Source organism: Aspergillus sydowii (assembly GCF_001890705.1).
Source record: "Aspergillus sydowii CBS 593.65 unplaced genomic scaffold ASPSYscaffold_2, whole genome shotgun sequence".
Lineage (NCBI taxonomy): Eukaryota > Fungi > Ascomycota > Eurotiomycetes > Eurotiales > Aspergillaceae > Aspergillus > Aspergillus sydowii.
The window spans coordinates 2,726,605-2,743,695 of NW_024467860.1; the positions used below are offsets into that span (position 1 = coordinate 2,726,605).

At 49.4% G+C, this 17,091-nt stretch overlaps 6 protein-coding genes across 6 annotated transcripts; 3 read left to right on the forward strand and 3 right to left on the reverse strand.

Annotated features, from left to right (window-relative positions):
• Positions 1 to 417: 417 nt before the first annotated feature.
• On the forward strand, positions 418 to 1,775 carry ASPSYDRAFT_171823 (snoRNA-binding rRNA-processing protein IMP4). The gene is made up of 2 exons (XM_040843420.1): positions 418 to 580; positions 654 to 1,775. The coding sequence occupies exons 1-2, from the start codon at positions 575 to 577 to the stop codon at positions 1,545 to 1,547; spliced, it is 900 nt and encodes a 299-aa protein (XP_040706551.1). The 5' UTR covers positions 418 to 574; the 3' UTR covers positions 1,548 to 1,775.
• Positions 1,776 to 1,963: 188 nt separating this feature from the next.
• ASPSYDRAFT_86398 (BRCT domain protein) lies at positions 1,964 to 3,239 on the reverse strand (the record flags this gene model as incomplete). Its single annotated transcript, XM_040851656.1, has 5 exons — positions 1,964 to 2,272; positions 2,328 to 2,428; positions 2,485 to 2,544; positions 2,662 to 2,994; positions 3,065 to 3,239. 5 exons carry the CDS (start codon positions 3,237 to 3,239, stop codon positions 1,964 to 1,966), a joined length of 978 nt encoding a protein of 325 aa, XP_040706552.1.
• Positions 3,240 to 3,551: 312 nt separating this feature from the next.
• On the reverse strand, positions 3,552 to 6,025 carry ASPSYDRAFT_41418 (bifunctional anthranilate synthase/indole-3-glycerol-phosphate synthase). Its single transcript, XM_040846278.1, has 2 exons — positions 5,944 to 6,025; positions 3,552 to 5,877 (listed from the first exon to the last, which is right to left on the reverse strand). The coding sequence occupies exon 2, from the start codon at positions 5,866 to 5,868 to the stop codon at positions 3,562 to 3,564; it is 2,307 nt and encodes a 768-aa protein (XP_040706553.1). The 5' UTR covers positions 5,869 to 5,877; positions 5,944 to 6,025; the 3' UTR covers positions 3,552 to 3,561.
• A 141-nt stretch (positions 6,026 to 6,166) lies between these two features.
• On the forward strand, positions 6,167 to 12,065 carry ASPSYDRAFT_171833 (nucleoporin). The gene is made up of 4 exons (XM_040843421.1): positions 6,167 to 6,374; positions 6,433 to 7,357; positions 7,408 to 10,506; positions 10,566 to 12,065. Exons 1-4 carry the CDS (start codon positions 6,307 to 6,309, stop codon positions 11,928 to 11,930), a joined length of 5,457 nt encoding a protein of 1,818 aa, XP_040706554.1. The 5' UTR covers positions 6,167 to 6,306; the 3' UTR covers positions 11,931 to 12,065.
• Positions 12,066 to 12,754: 689 nt separating this feature from the next.
• ASPSYDRAFT_28368 (acyl--CoA ligase) lies at positions 12,755 to 14,618 on the forward strand (the record flags this gene model as incomplete). Its single annotated transcript, XM_040844513.1, has 4 exons — positions 12,755 to 13,815; positions 13,872 to 14,160; positions 14,226 to 14,329; positions 14,390 to 14,618. The coding sequence occupies 4 exons, from the start codon at positions 12,755 to 12,757 to the stop codon at positions 14,616 to 14,618; spliced, it is 1,683 nt and encodes a 560-aa protein (XP_040706555.1).
• A 1,115-nt stretch (positions 14,619 to 15,733) lies between these two features.
• On the reverse strand, positions 15,734 to 16,495 carry ASPSYDRAFT_662971 (uncharacterized protein). The gene is made up of 2 exons (XM_040850356.1): positions 16,202 to 16,495; positions 15,734 to 16,140 (listed from the first exon to the last, which is right to left on the reverse strand). The coding sequence occupies exons 1-2, from the start codon at positions 16,351 to 16,353 to the stop codon at positions 15,906 to 15,908; spliced, it is 387 nt and encodes a 128-aa protein (XP_040706556.1). The 5' UTR covers positions 16,354 to 16,495; the 3' UTR covers positions 15,734 to 15,905.
• Positions 16,496 to 17,091: the final 596 nt, after the last annotated feature.

The following is a 17,091-nucleotide window of genomic DNA, read 5'->3' on the forward strand; positions in this document are numbered from 1 at the left end:
ATGCTGGTTCAGCGTGGCGGTGATAACAACGAAATCGTATACCGACGACCGCGGGACGCTTCCAATCTCAAGTCCGCCACGAACTAGAATCTAACAAGGATCGTCCACAAAGTCTCCAGGTCGGTCTAGACAAACGGCGTAGCAGGCGAAAGTAGAATGCGGCGGTTCGTTCGATGATCGTCAAAAGAATAGAAGCCCCTGTGTGTCTTCCACGAAAACTGGTGTGGCACAACAGAGGGGCAGAAAGAGTGAGCCTAGATACGCTAGGATAACCGTTAGCATGCAATTCACAGCAATAGGCGGAAGGGATTGGTTACCTGAGTCAATCTGAGACTTTTGCCAGCCGTCCAAAGCGCTCGAACTCGATAAAAAGAGTGATGGGCTATCCTGGGTGACAGGATATGTGAATGCACTATCTGCCTTGTGCGAGGATGCTTTGCGGCTTTATCAGGCTGGTCGCCGCCAAATCCCACACTCCGGTTGGCGTTCCAGACCTAAACTGCAGCATGCAAAAAAAAAAGTTGCCCGCCTATGGTAAATCTCAAGTTCTTTCACACCCACTCACATAGACAAAATGCTGGTATGTTGCTGCTCTTACTATTACAGTAATTATTAAGGGCAAATGTTGACTGATTTTGTTTTGAAATTTTTAGCGCCGTCAAGCCCGTGAGCGTCGAGACTATCTCTATCGGAGAGCTCTACAGCTCCGCGATGCCTCTATCGCCGAAAAACGAGCGCAACTCAAGGAATCGCTAGCAACCGGGAAACAGCTCGATCCCTCTATTGCAAATGACAAAAGTCTTCGTGAGGACTTCAAATTCGATGAATCACTACCAACTGCAGACAAAAGGAATAAAGAATCCGACCTTCTCGACTTGGATGATGAGTATGCCCTCACTTCTGGAATCGTCGATCCCCGGCCAATTGTCACGACTTCTCGGTCTCCTTCAGTGCGTCTAGGGACGTTCGCCAAAGAAATCCGTCTTCTCCTTCCAACCTCCATCCGTTTGAACCGTGGAAACTTGGTTCTTCCCGATCTGGTGACGAGCGCAAATTCCTCCGGTCTCACCGACATGATCCTTCTACACGAGCACCGTGGTACCCCTACTGCAATGACGATCTCACATCTTCCCCACGGCCCCACGGCTAGTTTTTCTCTGCATAACGTCGTTCTCCGCGCCGATATCCCCAACTCCGCTCGTGGAACTGTATCGGAAAGCTACCCTCATCTGGTCTTTGAGGGGTTCAAGACGAAGTTGGGTGAGCGAGTGGTGCAGGTCTTAAAACATTTGTTCCCTCCACGGGAGGCTGGAAAAGTCGGAAACCGCGTTGTCAGCTTTGTGAATAAAGAGGACAACATCGAAGTCCGACACCATGTTTTCGTCAAGACCGGATATAAGGATGTTGAACTGGCGGAAGTCGGGCCACGAATGACAATGAGGTTGTTTGAGATTAGAGGAGGCTCTCTTGAAAAAGGTTCCAGTGGTGATGTCGAATGGGCGCTCACGCAATACACGAGAACCGCCAGGAAGAAGGAGTACCTCTAGGTGGTTAGCTGCTTGCTTTGTGGGAAGATAATCTCTTCTGAGAATTGTGATAAAATTTTCGGCTGGCGCATTCGGTGTTAGGGAGTATTCTAAGGAAGATATGGTTACTCTTGTATACCCATCTGGATGAGAAGAATTTCAAGGTTTATCATATTCTTGCCACCAAGATATATAAACCTGTAACATAGTCAAGAATTTAACCATCATATTATGGTATTATGGTATGGTTCATCAATCCTGTAAACCTGGCCGCTAAGTGTAGTATGGAACTCCGAGTAGGTGGTTTAACGAAGAATATATATTATATACACCGCGTAAATCAGTGCCAGTTTAGTTGGTTAAGGCATCGTGCAAACACAGTCGAAACCCGAAACCCCGCAAGTTACGATGATGACAATCATGACATCCCGTCCGAACTATATCTTTCCATCATGAAACAAACTTGCTAATGACGATTCGGCAGGACCAGTGTCAAACCAAAACCAACCCTTATATGGCGGTTGTGTGTTTCCATCTTTGTCTTTCTTTGGAGAGGGGACCATCCCGTCCAACCTGTCATTCCATTCCTTTCCTGTTCGAGCCTTAAAAAAGGTCTTAAACGACGCCAGTGCGGTATCGAGGTCGCTTTTAAGTGGAGCCAGCAAATCGGTTTTCGATAATCCTCGACGACTGAATTTGATGTGCGTAGCGTAGGTGTGAGGAGCCTTGGTGGTCTCGAAAACCTGCTAGCCACGTTAGTTATTAATATTGGTGCTAACTGTAAAATATAAAATCGGCTACTTTTAGCTGGATAGTCTCCCTGGTGTTACCGGCTGTGTTCGAAGGTCGGACTAGTGTCGCGCTATATGTCACGTCTTCTGCTTCGTAAAGACGGTGGTTTGCTATAGATACATCCCAATCAGCTCGTGTCCACTCTCCCATTTAGGGCCTGACCTACCTGCGATGGTTTGGGCTTTGGGGGTGCGCAGCTTAGTATCAAAGGGATTTGCTGATTTACCTTGTCTATAGTTAGCATGAAACAGCTGACAGCCAGCAGTATCCAGAGTGGAGGATGGCTGGGGAAGCTTTGGTATCAAACAGCTGAGCACAGCTGGGGATAAGACCAAGAGCTTACCTGGGCTTCTTCTCTTTCTCTTTTTCTTGATAGAATTCACCCTTGTCTTCGTACTTTTCACTTTTGGGCCTCCCGTTTTCTGGCCTGGGCTCCCTCCTACATAGCTTCCTAATGTCTCGTTTCCATCTGTCTGGGCCTGTTCCGCGGGCTCTTCTCTTTGGACCCATTTTGGTTTATTGTTTCTTTTCTGTGTTTTCTTTTTCTCATTTTCAAGGATGTTGGTCCATAGATACTCCTTCACCAGCCGAGGTCTACGGTGCTTGGAAAGCAGGGACTCAGCCAGCCAATCGTACGAGACAATTTTGATGGTCTTCAGCTTCTTTGCTTCAGCAACTATAATTAAAACATGGTCAGTGGGTGTTCTTTCAAGGGTGACTAAGTTTTTAGTGGCAATATTTCATACTAGCTGGGCCGTTCTGCTTGAAAGCTTCTCTCGTTGCGATGAGATGAGTGACGTCCTTAGTGACATCTTTGTAGTATGTTCCACCATTAGCAGTGATCCATTGTGGGATTTTTTTGGTGTTGCTCTCAAAGTCTCCCACAGAGCAGGCGTGAACGCTTTTGAAAGTTTTGCCCATTGCAACTGTACTCTAGTGAAGAGATCGAAAATGGAGGCGTGTAGCAGGTAAGTAAAGCTATGAACCTGAAGTAGTTCGAGGTTAGCCAGAGGTTTGATACGAAGTTCAGATAAATCTTAGAAACTCTTTTCTAGAAAACACATGGGAGAGGTAACTGAGAGATAAAACTATGAGATATCGGAAGAGTGAATACAACTTCCTTTATTGAAAGTTCAAGATTATATAGCAAGCCAAGTTGGATAGGTAATAGGTACCGTAAGTTAAATGCAAAAGAGGGAGTACCCGAAATATTTTATTTGTTGGATATGGACGAGCCTATATATCACTGCGAAAGACCTTTCACTGCCTGGACAAAGGCGCGGATTTTGTCCAGATCCTGAGCGCCATTTGACTCGACACCTGAGCTGACATCCACGCCAACCACCTTATGTCTTAACTCGCTGAGCTGTTGGATGATGTTAGTAACATTATTTGGATCTAAGCCACCTGCTAAGATAACCCGCAATCCGTCATCAGATTCTAAAATCTTTTTAACGCGGGATTGATCTAAGACTTCCCCAGAGCCTCCTGCTCCAGAATCAAGCAACGGCAAAGTGTGGTATGCTCTCCGAGCGATGCCGAAATCGTCAAGGCCGAACTTGCGAATGACGGGGACAGGGATTAGTCTAGACCATTCAAGTGGTTCAGAGCCGTGCAGCTGTACGATGTCAAGCCCCAGCTTTTGCTGTTGAGCCAAGACATATGATAATGGCTGGTTGAGAAATACGCCCACTAATAAAGCACGGGTCGGATGTCGTAAAGTGTGGGCAGAGTGGTCGAAATAGTCAACAGAAGTTGAGTCGGTCTCGCCTTGTGGCACATAGCCTGAGTAGGGAGTCGGACGTGGGGTCGACTTCACCACCTTCGAAATTCGCAAAGCAACATCATCGGGGACGGTGCGCTTCCGGCCTTGGACGAGAATGATGCCCACCAGGTCTGCGCCCGCTTCAATAGCCGTGCGAGCGCCATCTTCAGTCCTTGTGCCACAGATCTTGACTAGCGCAGAATTCTGCGATTGTAGAGAAATCTTCTTCGAATTGCCTCCCAGAAGCTCGGCAACAAATGCGGCAGTGTCCGCTGCACGCATAAGGGCCTCTCCAACAAGGATGGCTTTCACGCCATCCTTTTTATAGGCTTCCACGTCTCTCGGTCCGGCTATACCGCTAAGAGCACAGACAATTGTGCTCTCGGGCACCTGGTCCATGAGCCGGCTGGTGGTACCAAGATCAACTTCAAAGCTTGTTAAGTCCCTGTTGTTGACACCAATGACCTGGGAACCAAGATCAACCGCTATCTTCATTTCTTCTGGCGTATTGACCTCGACAAGGGGTTCCATCCCAAGGCTTTGGGAGTAGCGATAAAGTCTTGTCAATAGCTCGGTGTCAAGCATCTTCACGATGAGTAGTACAGTATCAGCACCAGCCAAGCGGGCTTCCAAGATCTGGTACTCATCAAAAACGAATTCCTTTCGCAGAATAGCAGGCCGGTGGGTTAACCCTTCCAGACTTGCACGCACAGCACGTAGGTCATCGATGCTCCCCTTGAACCATTCAGGCTCGGTGAGCACTGAGATAACACTAGCCCCAGCCTTGGCATATTGTCGAGCTTGCGCAGGAGCACATGCATACTCTGCTATCATGCCCTTTGACGGAGAGGCGCGCTTGATTTCTGCCATCAAAGACAAAGGATATGCGGATTGTCGAAGTCGGTCAGGAAACGAAATCTGCGGTGGAGCAACGTTCAGATCGTAGGCGGCCTGGAGGTCAGAAGGCCGCTGGGACGGAATGGTCTTCTGAATAGCAACAGCTGCTTTTCGGTGGTCGTATATCTTCTCCAAGATTGACACTTTCTTATCCGTCTTCGGGGGCGGGGCCGCGGCGGTGAAATCGCTCCCCTGAGAAACGTCCTTACCATTGCCCTCCCAGGTTCCAGCGGTTAGCTTAAGGAAGTTCCTAAACATTGTCTGGCCATGTTCTGTCAAGATACTCTCGGGGTGGAATTGGACGCCCTCCACCGCAAACTGCTTGTGCCGCACACCCATGATGACAGTCTTGTTGGCATCCTCCCCCAATTCGGCAAAAGAGCTCACTTCTAAGCACTCAGGTATGGTGGAGTGTGTCCCCGCCAAGGAGTGATATCTGGTAATGACAACCGAAGAAGGGAGACCTTCATAGGCACCTTTTCCGTCGTGCTTTAAGACAGATGTTTTGCCGTGCAGAATCTCTCCGGTAACGTCGACTTTACCTCCGAACGAGTGTATGATGCATTGTTGCCCCATACATACTCCAAAAATAGGTATCTTTCCGCGAAAATGCTGGATCGCAGCGTTGCTAATACCAGCGTCAGACTCCGGGTGGCCCGGGCCAGGGCTAACCACCAGTTGGGTAGGCTTTTTGGCAATCAACTCGTCAAGTGAAACCTCATCGTTGCGGAAGACCGTCACTGTCGCGCCCTCTAGGACCAGGTATTGATAAACGTTCCAGGTGAAAGAATCGTAGTTGTCAATGAGAATGACATTCGAAGCGGTCTCGAGTCGTGCTGCCCTGGTGGGATGGTGGGGGGAGTGGTCGACAAGTGCGGAGTCTGCCATTGCTATGGTCTTTGCGGATAATGGTGTAAGTGAGGCCGAATTGCGGATTCAAAAAGGAGCGAAGGAGACAATGACCTGCTCTCTCACCTCGCTTGACAACACACCGTCTGTGTAACAACCGCTCTAATATTTGTCCCTGAGTCACTTCCTGCGCGACGCCACTAGTGCTGGAAGGATGATCCTATCGATTTCCTAAAATGATCATTTTGTCAAACGGCACAAAATTTGTACTCACCGCCTGGACGCTAAACCCGGATAGGCATTCATTGTTGACCTCCAGCCAACCCAAAAAGTGCTCCTTCGGTATCAGCTTCTGGTCCAGCTCCAGTTTAAAGCGCTTTCGCTCTGTGTCGCAGTTCCTAGCATACGGGATTGCCCCGAGCTCTGTCGTCTCATTCGATCAATTTTTCCAACTATAATGATATAGCTGTGTCGCCAATGGCTCCCGTCCCGGAAGCCTATTTCCCGTCCCTGGACAAGTGCTTTTCCGGGGACGTTCAGCTTTTGTATGGGCTCATTTGGTTCAGTCTCAATCCATAGCTGCTAACTTCTCTATTCTCGTAGATCCTGGAAACGAGCTTTCCTCTACACCTGCGATCCCGATAGCTTCCCTGATGATACCCAAGTTCTTGACTCGTTTCTGTCGCACCCAGATAGCATTCAACTCCTTCTAAATCGCGACACCGTCTTTCCTTCACGATCTGCTAAGACGAAATCAGATTTTGATACGAAAACAGCAGCAATACATGCGGAGACAAATGCGCAGGCTTCGTATGATTTGAAGGAAATCAAAGCGGATGCTCTTTGGCTGAGTGAAAAAGCTGGGATCGATGAGGTCAACGCGCTTCGGATCGCGGTATTGGAATGGCAAACACGACCTTCTACGCGCCTTCTGGGCCAATTTTCTGATGAAGAAACCATAAGCTTGAAGGGGGCGGCCGGGGTAGATACTTTCCGTGTGTCACTCGCAGGACCCAGTTTCGCTGAGATTTTCAACACTAGACCAGGCGAAGGAAATAACGCCGCTGAATTTGTCGCTGAGAAAAACAGGCGTCTACGTCTCCAAGACCTTTATCTATCGGAGAGAGGTCATGTCATCAAGACGGCCCGCAAGCTTCTCGCGTTGTTTTTGGATAGCGCACCTCAACAACAACCAGTAAGCCCCACCACTAGCTTAGGAAAATTGGGTGCATCCATATTCAGCGACAAAGTCAGTGGGAGAGATTGGCACAACTTCGCTGGAGAGTCCATCAAAGCTGTAAAGGCACGGCTCCTAGCTCTCGAGGGCGATGGTGGTTGGCTGGGTGCTGCTGAGAGCTGCGAGGAAATTGAGAACTTATGGAGAACAGCCATTGTGGAAGAAGTATCACATCTACTCCAGGGCTTGTTCATGCAGCTTCAGACTTCCACGGAAATCCCCCCCGCGGACTTGTTAATGTCTTGGCTCCGTCTAATGGCTGACTATGCCTTCCTCGAGTCCCTTCAAGCTGTGCGTATTACCCTGTTCCACTCCTTGCGGCGTACGCTAACTCTGGAAAGCCCTGTGAAAACCCTATAGAACTACTTCTACCACTGCAGGGCTTTGTGTGTCTGATCACCCTGACATTTTTAAAACTTCCTCTCTCGATCCCTGCCATTATCGAAAAGTGTCAGGACCAAGATGCGTCCACTAAGCCACCTTATTTCCTATCAAAAGACGACATAGGTCAGATTAACGAAATATTCACCACCATGGGATTTGAGTCAAAGACTGCGAGCCCGGCTGCATTTTCATGGGGCATGGTTTTGCATACAATGGGGGAACTAGCTCTCAATGATAAAGAGACCCGAGAAATGGAACAGTTTCACAGCGCCGTGGATTCTTTCCAATCAAATACGCCACATTCACACAGTGGTCGTGCCACTGAAATTTCGCTTTACGAAGAACTACTCGAAGTTGCTCGCACCCCGCGGTATACTATCGATGATTCGGTCACTCTTCTCACCTCAGATGCAATCAAGAATATTGTATTTGACACCATTGTCTCCCTGGCGCAAAAATTTGGATCAACATCGGCTGTCGATGATATGATGACAAACCGATGGGCACGCACCGCGCTGCTAGATCTCGTTCGATCCATGATAATTTTCATGGACTATTCTCCGGAAATCGTGGAGTCTGTCCTGGCTATCCTTAACGGGCCAGCCGCAGACTCATCTTGGCCTCTGGCCATGTCGCCAGCCTCACCCAGCGATCCACGAGTGGTTTTCATGAAGGACGAACGTCTCATGAGCAACGTCTTCCTTGTAGCGCGCTCGCGCTTTCCGTATGAGACTGTGCCGTTTTTGAAGCTATGCCGTGCTCTCCTCAGCCCCGAACTGGTTAATGAGGAAGGCTTCCCTCAGCTTTTAAGCGAATTGGAAAACATGGAGTCATTCACGCAGATTGTTCCAGACCATTTCCAAGGTTATGAAACCATTCGGGAGGATGAAGACGCCAATTTTGTGAGCCTCCTTGAGCCACTTCCCATGATTGATTCCAACCTGCGGAGGCTATCCCAAAATCAGCAAATGGCTAGCAATGCTCTCATTGTCACCGGCTCATCCGAACTTCCTCCATCAACAGTAGGACAGGTGGTTTCCGAGTCCAGACCTGCAGTTGTGATGTGGCAACACCGGTATTCCTGCTTAAGCTACCTAGGAAGCTGGCTCGAGGAATGGAACGAAAATGGCGGGTTCTCAGAAGGCTTTGGTGATGACTGTGTTGCGGAAACGTTATGGTTGTTTACAGATCTTATCCTCGCAACAACGAATAATCAGGCACTCAACAAGGATGGTTCTGCTGCGAAGAGTATTTTGGAAATGGCCAGCGATGGTCTTTCTCGCCAAAGCGACATCGTTTCTCTTGTATTTGACATATTTGAACGCAACTTACAAAACGTCGGCGCTAGGACTGGCTCAGAAGGCGTGGTTGACTCAACAATAGCTTGCTTGCACTTTGTCCGTGCGCTTATCGCAGTTCTACCAAACAGAGTGTGGCCTCTGCTCTCTCGGAGCTGTCTACTTGGGGCAGATGGCAAAGGTGGTATGATGACTGCGATTATATCCGCTACTGAGGTAACGTCGGGTGAATACCCATTCCTAATGGCCTCTGTGCGCCTATTCCAAGCCGTTGTTGATGATGCAATGTCTCGTGCTGTTTTGAGGCGATGTCCCACTGGCAAACCAGGTGTCGCCTCAGACTGGACTTCCGGGGTGCCATCACATATCATGAGAGCGATTTTGCTAAACTTTGTTCGAACAATGGTCGAGGTGTTTATCAGCAATGGCAATTGGAGATTCAATGCTCCCGAGCGGAAGTTTGAAATAAACACGGCAATTGCGAAAACGCTGGAAAGAATTCTCTATTATGCGTTTGGTACAAATGATGCTGCCAACGACAGATTGGATTCAAAAATCACGGGTGTCTTTTCGTCTTCGGCCACATACGTCTTAGACGTCCTTCGACCAACCTCTGCAGCAGACTTGCCCTTTAATCCTATCCTTCGGCCAATAATTGACGGCCTTCAAACACCTCCCACATTATATCTTCGTTTCTTGACCTTGCTAGAGAAACAAGTTGTCTCGACGTTGGAACTTTCAGCAAGATTGCTGCAGGCAGCTCAGCTCGTCGGTCAGCCGCCATCGTTGATAGAGGATCAGTTGTTCAAAGCCACGCCGGTCCTTGTGAAGCTATATGCGCTTCATGGCCCATATCAACTTCCCACCCTTTCACTATTGAACACGTTGGTCACTAGCGCTGCACTAGACTCTACCAACGAGCCTCCGTCTTTAGTCGGCCATTTGGGAGCCGATACATCCTGTCTTTTCCTCGATGTTTTGTCCCGATTTGACAAGCCTCTTATTGACCCGACCCTACAGTTATCTGTGTGGCGTTTACTCTCGACTCTGATCAGCAAACGGCAACAATGGCTTGCAGTCTATATCCTTACAGGCTCTTCTCCCCGTCAATCACTAAAGAAAACAGATGCTCAAATTAACTCCGCAATGAGGGGCGCCCCTTTCTTACAAATGGCACTCGACCAAATCTCGGAGATCGACCAAATTCCGGCCCAGGTAGCTCTCGCACTTCTCGACTTTGTTTCTAACGCCCAGGAGCACTGGCCATGGGCAACTCCAGAACTAAGGAAGCATGCACACTTCTTCCCTAGTCTCGTGAATTATGTGTCCAAGCTGGATATATCGTCTCTTCCTAGTGTTGAACAAATTTTCGCCACCCAAATCGCCGCTGTTGTTGCCGATCTTTGCGCCGTCTATCTACACTCCGCCAAGGAAGCGCAGGACCGGAGTTTTTATAAAACCCTGTTTCCACTCGTATCCTGGTACGCAAAGGACGCTGTTGAGGTCTCTGGATATAATGCGTCCTTACACGCCAATCTCAAGAAGAATTTTGAGAGCAGATACCCAGGATGCAAACTTGATGATTTTAAGAGGACATCGTTAGGGCCCCGTAGTTTAGGGCGGGAATATTACTACGATATTCGCCTGGGTAAAAAGCTTCTTTCTTATGATTTTGCGTGGAAAGGGTCAAAAAATCAGGGATTTTCTGAGGAGTTTGAGCGCGCCAACCTCAACCTGTCTCTCGTTGAAGCGCAAGTGGTATGTTACAGCAGCCCCAAAGTAACTGATTGAAATGGCTAACGGCTCCCCATCTGCAGAGTCTCCTCCACAGTTGGAAGTTCTTCGCAGTTGAACACTGTGCAGACTTCATCTCAGAACGTGAAGTCCAGAAGTCGATGGCTACCGTCGTCAAGAGCTGCCTGGAAGCCAACACCAACGGAGTCCCACAAGAGGCCATTTTTGAAAGGATACAACAAACTAGAGTTGATTTTGCCCAAAATCTACTACAGCGCCTGGTGGAAAAACAAGCGAAGGGTGCTGAATATTTTAGCCTCCTGCAGGTGGTCTGGGAATCATTAAGAAGTCGCCGACCCACATATGAAGATGCCTTGATCAATGACGATTCTGAATACTACCGGTCACTTCTAAACGCGCTTTTCCTGGCCCTACAGTTTCACCTTGACAGCAAGTCGAGAGCAGCACCGGAAACCCTAAGCAAGAAAGCAGAATTATCCTCGGATCTGGGCATCGTCGTTGAGATAGTGAAGGTCGTGGTGGCACAAGGGTTCAGGTCGCTTACTTCTTACCTTCATGACCAACCGGAAAAGTGCCTTCCAAAGGACTTTGCCATTATAACTGCAATCCTGCAAAGCTCGCTACAGGTCAAGAACGTCGATCGCCTATATGAGCACATTGTATACCACATCGCCGACAACGACACAGTACGGCACGCCACATCATTATTCTCTTGGGCAGATCAGCTGGCTGTTGCAGGTGACCCTGTCTATGGAGAGCTCAGTATATCGTTCCTCGCCAAAATATCCACCATACCCATGTTAGCAGAGCACCTCGCCGTAGAGGTTGTGCTGGCTCAACTCTCCACTTGCCGGCTAACAAATGTTCTTCGTCAGCCCAAAGGATTCGGTCCATTTGACCCCGTTCCAAGAATATACTCTATCTGGACCGGCGGCATCCTTCCCTTGTGTCTGAATCTTCTTTACCACGTCATCCGCATGGCGCCCGAAGTCGCCTCCTTCCTGAACCAGTTTGAAGGACAGCTCACACGGGCGGCGGGTTCATTTGCCTCTGCACGCACCACCATCTCGTCGTCGGTGGTAGCTGCGCACCGAATTTGCTTGAGCATGGTCTCGGAAGCCTACTCTCTCGCTCTTATCTCATATATCCTGGGCCGTCTCCGCGAGGCAGGGTCCAGTATTGGCGTCGATGCGCAAGCAATCCAGGAACTGAAATGGGACAAGGCACAAGTGAAAGAAGACATTGAGGAATTAATCGAGCGGCGGCCCAATCTCCGGACGCGGATTGTCGCCACGAACGACAAGGAAGTTGAATTGGCGCGCCAGAAGCCGGCGAATGCAACATCTGGGGCGGAGAATCAGTTGGAGGAGAGGATTGTCAGCGAACTTAAGGCGACTCTGGTTTGCATAGGAGGGGACGAGTCGTGATTCATGTCAAAACAATGGATATTTTTCAGGCATTGGTGGCGTATGTATGCAATGTTTAGGTATACCTCGCACCACCGTAGTTTAGTTGAATCTATGTGCATCTAACGTTTTATGCAAGTCACCTTCATCCCCCTGATTAAATGTATAGTAAGTGATTACCAAAGACTATATGGGGGAACAGGCGCGGCCAATCCGAGAGCAGCCCCATCAGCAAAGAAACCCCCAGCATTCCCGGTCCCTCCCATCTCCGAACCGAAGATTGCGTCTTCCCCCTCGATGATGCCTTCCTCGGCGAGCGAGAAGTTGGCCCTCGGGATCGCCACCAACCACGCCCGCTGATTGGCCATCGGCGTCCAATAACCGATACGAAAGGCGGGGAGCAGCTGGTTCATTGTCTGCTGAACCTTGACAGCGCGAGCTTCCAGCCAAGCGGGGTGGATTCCTGCCCGCTCAGTGACCATTCTAACGCCATCATGCGCTAAACAATGGCTGTCGATGGGCTCGTGGAGTGCGGGGTCTGTGGGTGTTGGTGACTGAATTTCGTGGCTTGCGACTTGCGAGCCGAGCTGGAGGCCTAGCTGGTCTGCGGAGTTATTTATTGCAGTTTCCTCATTTTCGGAGAGCCCGGATGTTATTATATCTGTTCCCCCTCTGGTTTCCTTGCCGGTTGCTTGTGGTGCTTGATACAGTTGCTTTCGTTGGAGCCGAGGCCTTTTAACTCTTACTATACGGAGCACCATTCCGCTTATACGAACCGCAACACAGTCTTTACCCTCCCGCAAAATAGTATCCGCTTCGTTATACATTTAGAAGAATAAGAGAAAATGCCTTTCAAATCGCGCTGGCAGATCAATGTCCCGGATACGCATCTAGCGTCGCTGCTACTCACCTCCCCAACACATCCTCTGTCCAAGGAACACCGATCCTTCTCCGAAGCTGCCCGTCCAGACACGCACTATTTCACAACCCATGATTACCGGCTATGGTGTCAGCGGTTTGCTGCAGGATTGCGCAAGTCCGGCCTCCAGAGGGGTGACAGAGTGCTGCTCTTCTCCGGCAATGATATTTTTTTCCCTGTAGTCTTCATGGGGATTATCATGGCTGGCGGGATCTTCACTGGTGCTAACCCTACCTATGTGGCAAGAGAACTTGCATATCAGTTGGAAGATAGTGGTGCTGTGTACTTGCTGTGTGCAGAGGACAGTCTCGATACAGGAATTGAGGCTGCGAAACTGGCAGGGTTGAGCAAGGATAAGGTGTTTGTGTTCAACAACGCCATCTATGATGGGAAGGGACAGGCCGTGAAGGGCTGCCGGTACTGGGGCGAGCTGGTTGCGTCTGTCGAAGAGGGGACTGGGTTCGCTTGGGATGAACTGAATACGCCAGAGAAATCTAACACGACTCTTGCGCTCAACTATTCCAGCGGCACAACTGGGAGGCCCAAGGGCGTGGAGATTTCACACAAGAATTATTGCGCGAACATGCTGCAGTATAACCACCTGTTCTATCTGAATCCGGACTGGAAGGAGAAATCGAAACGGGCGCGCTGGCTATGCTTTCTTCCGATGTACCACGCAATGGCTCAGAATATCTTCATTGCCGCCGCTTTGAACCGTGGTGTTCCCGTTTATATCATGCCGAAGTTCGACTTTATCAAAATGCTCGAGTATACAGAGAAGTACCGCATCACGGACTACATCATCGTCCCGCCCGTGGTGGTGGCGCTGGCAAAGCATCCCGCTGTGAAGAGTGGGAAATATGATCTGAGTAGTGTCGAAGCGATTGGTAGCGGAGCTGCACCTTTAGGACGAGAAGTCTGCGAGGAAGTTGAAGCCCTATGGCCGCCTGGCCGGATCAATATCAAACAAGGCTGGGGAATGACAGAGTATGTCGCCACTACCATTAGGGCTGCACTTTACTAACATAGTCTACTTCATCCAGGACCACGTGCTCAATTCTTGGATGGAATCCCTCCGATAAAAGTTTCTCTGCTTCAGTCGGAGAGTTGAACGCCAACTGCGAGGCAAAGATTATGGCTGAAGATGGGGTGACAGAATTGGACCGGAATCAGCGCGGCGAGCTCTGGGTTCGAGGCCAGAATATCATGAAGGGGTACTGGCGAAAACCAGAAGCAACCAAGGAAACCAAGACAGAAGACGGATGGCTAAAGACTGGAGATATCGCGTTTGTCGACAATGAAGGCAGGTTCCATGTAGTGGACCGTAAGAAGGTACATACTTCCGCAACCCATTATACCAATTTAGAGAATCATACCCATGCTGATGCGCTATATAGGAGCTCATCAAAGTGAAAGGCAACCAGGTGGCACCGGCAGAGTTAGAGGCCATTTTACTTGAACACCCAGCAGTTGCTGATGCGGCTGTTATCGGCGTTCCACTGTATGACATTGAACCCAATACTCAAAGTGAATTATTATTCCAGGGCTAACAAGAGAACAGGAACAACGATGAGGCTCCCCGAGCATATATCGTCGTGAAACCGGGGAAGAGTGCAACCGCCGAAGAGATCACCACTTTCATGGAGGGCAAAGTGTCACGAATTAAGCGGATCACCGGTGGCGTGGTTTTCCTAGATTCAATTCCAAAGAACCCATCGGGAAAGATCTTGAGAAAGGCACTTCGAGAACAGGCCAAGCAGGAGATGCAAGGTCCTGTTGCAAGGCTATAAACTTCAACATATTGAGTCAGTTGACAGTGCACTTGTTATATTAGAATTATATATACTGCTAAGACATAGCATACACAACGCACAATTTCACTCTTGTACTAGAGGAGCCTGTGGATTTCCCCTTCGTATGGTTTTGCTTTTTCGCTGCCAGCTACAGCTACTTCTTCTAAGGTCTTCGCAGTGCTATCAATCTCTACACTGAAGACATGTGTCATCTGGTGTCCGAAAAGCAGTTGCAGCAATTAACTCCTTGCGTCAGGGTTGTGGCGCTGAATGTGGTTACGGCAACATCACTGAGTTGGGAGTATGAAGAGAAAGAGGTTGCACGGGAGACCCAGGTGATGTTGCAGGAAAGCAAGTACCTTGTGACTATGCCTTGTCCAGTGCATTTATGTTGTTTGCTACCTAGGTATGACCACTTTCCTTCCATCCATGGCTTTTTTCTAAAATAAAAAAAAAAAAAAAAAAAAAAAAGGTGATGGGAATTTCCATGTGGGCGGTAAACAGTGATGTCTGCGATGGCCGCCACCTGCGAGTTCAAATCGCTGCCTGTGTGCCCAAGAACAAGAATCAGTCCGAGATTGTATGTCTTCTCATCTTTAACTAAAACTTTCCCCGCCCCATATATAGCTAGGGTTATTCGAAGGTCTCGCCGGATTGTGGCTGTGACCGATATTACTTGTGCCTTCGTGGACACGGCATCTCGTCTTGGCTCTCGAGCCACCAGCCCAAGTGGGGTACCACTTCTCACCTACAGGAGAGCTGTCTCTGTTTGGTTTACAGAAGCACTCGCGCTTTGCGAGAAGTCATGCCATCGTCTCGCACTCTACAAGATCCACCCAGGTTCCGCTCAGCAGCCCCAGCAGTTGGGGCTGTACGCGCCCAATTTGAAAAATACGCACTTGTCGGTGGCGGTGCATGCGTCACTGCTAGGGGGGACTTGAACCACAGAGAATATAGATCTTGTCGTCCTTCAAGGCCAACCCTCGGCAGCAAGAGGGTTACTACGAGCTTCCCGTAATTTTGAAGTTGGACCCAGAACTAACTATACATAATACACAGTTCATAGTAACAACGTCGAAATCCAAATCCTTCCAATCCCCGCTCTTTTCAAAGAGAGGTTTGATGAGACAACTGAAGTAGTTACTCTTGGGAATGTGAAGGTTTTGGAACCAACATTAATCCTCAACTCTAACTTTCGATCGATGGTAGAGCAGCCTGTTGCAGACAAGAGGGCCACGCATCAAGAAGACATACTGTTTCTTCTAGGGCACTTGTGCTCAGCACCTAGAGTCTCTTCCAAAGTCTGGTGAGGTATCCAACGCAACTTCGGCATTCGTTCATCTGTGTATCCAGCAGTACGGGGGTCAGGATGCTTGGATTCGTGCGGGATATGATCTCAACTTGGGCCGCTTTACGAGGACCTGAGCTACCGCGGGGTTCTTGGTTGGAAGAGGTCCACATAGGCCCTATGGTTGTTGTGCTAACCATACCAAAGTTCCAAACGAACCAGGTTGTGGGACTTCGGATTTAATATTTGTTATTTGAGTTGATCAGTATCTGTCAGTAATCAATAGACTCACTGGATTCGCCAGTTCATGAGAACATACTCCGTAAAGTGAATCGCCTCAAGGATCATCGGGGCCTTGGGAAGCACTCGGCCAAATACAAAGCACAGAAACAGGGAACCGCACTGGTCAGGGCTCCAGCTGCCAAATCGTGGCAGCCTGTTCATTGGCTGGGAGCCATTGCCTTCATTGTGTGGGAGTGGGACAAAAGAGGAATTTGTAATTTTGAGATCTACCTATAGAGTTCGCCGATGATCGACGTCGTGCATTTGGGGAAACCAGGTCGCTGGGTTCCCCGAGACTGAGAGGCAAAGATCCTGGATCATGACGGGACACTCAATATGCACCTGTGGAGCGAGCAGGAAGGTCTATTTCAGGTCGATGGGACTGGTTTTGACATTCGGGCGCCTGACGGCCGCCGAACGCCCTGGGCCCTGGGAAGCCGTAGCAGTCAGTGGATGGCGAGCTGATGTGACGATTTTAAGGTTCTGTGATCTGTTCTACACATGATCGCCGATGCGGGCGGAGCTGAAAGACAGGTCAAAAGAGAAAAGGAAGGCAGAGGGCAATCTATCCTGCATCGAGCACGAGCACGATCTCGGATAATGTGGAGGGGAGGGGAAGGGCTCAACATCGAGGCCTCTGGCTCAACACTGGGCAGAATAATCACGGGATTAGGGGGTTAGCCCAATCGGGTAAAGGCAGCCGGCCACTGAGCACTGCAGCGATGGCCGTCAATGTTTTCTTCGCGTCTGCCGCTCGCCTCTTCTTCTCCGTCAAGAGACCGCCTCGTTTTTTTCCCGCGTCGCGATGGAGCTCTGCCGTTGTTTCGACTAACCCTGCTGATTCGCCCCAGGCAAGATCAACTTCCTTGCTTGCGATCGAGCCGCAAAGGCAGCCTTAAC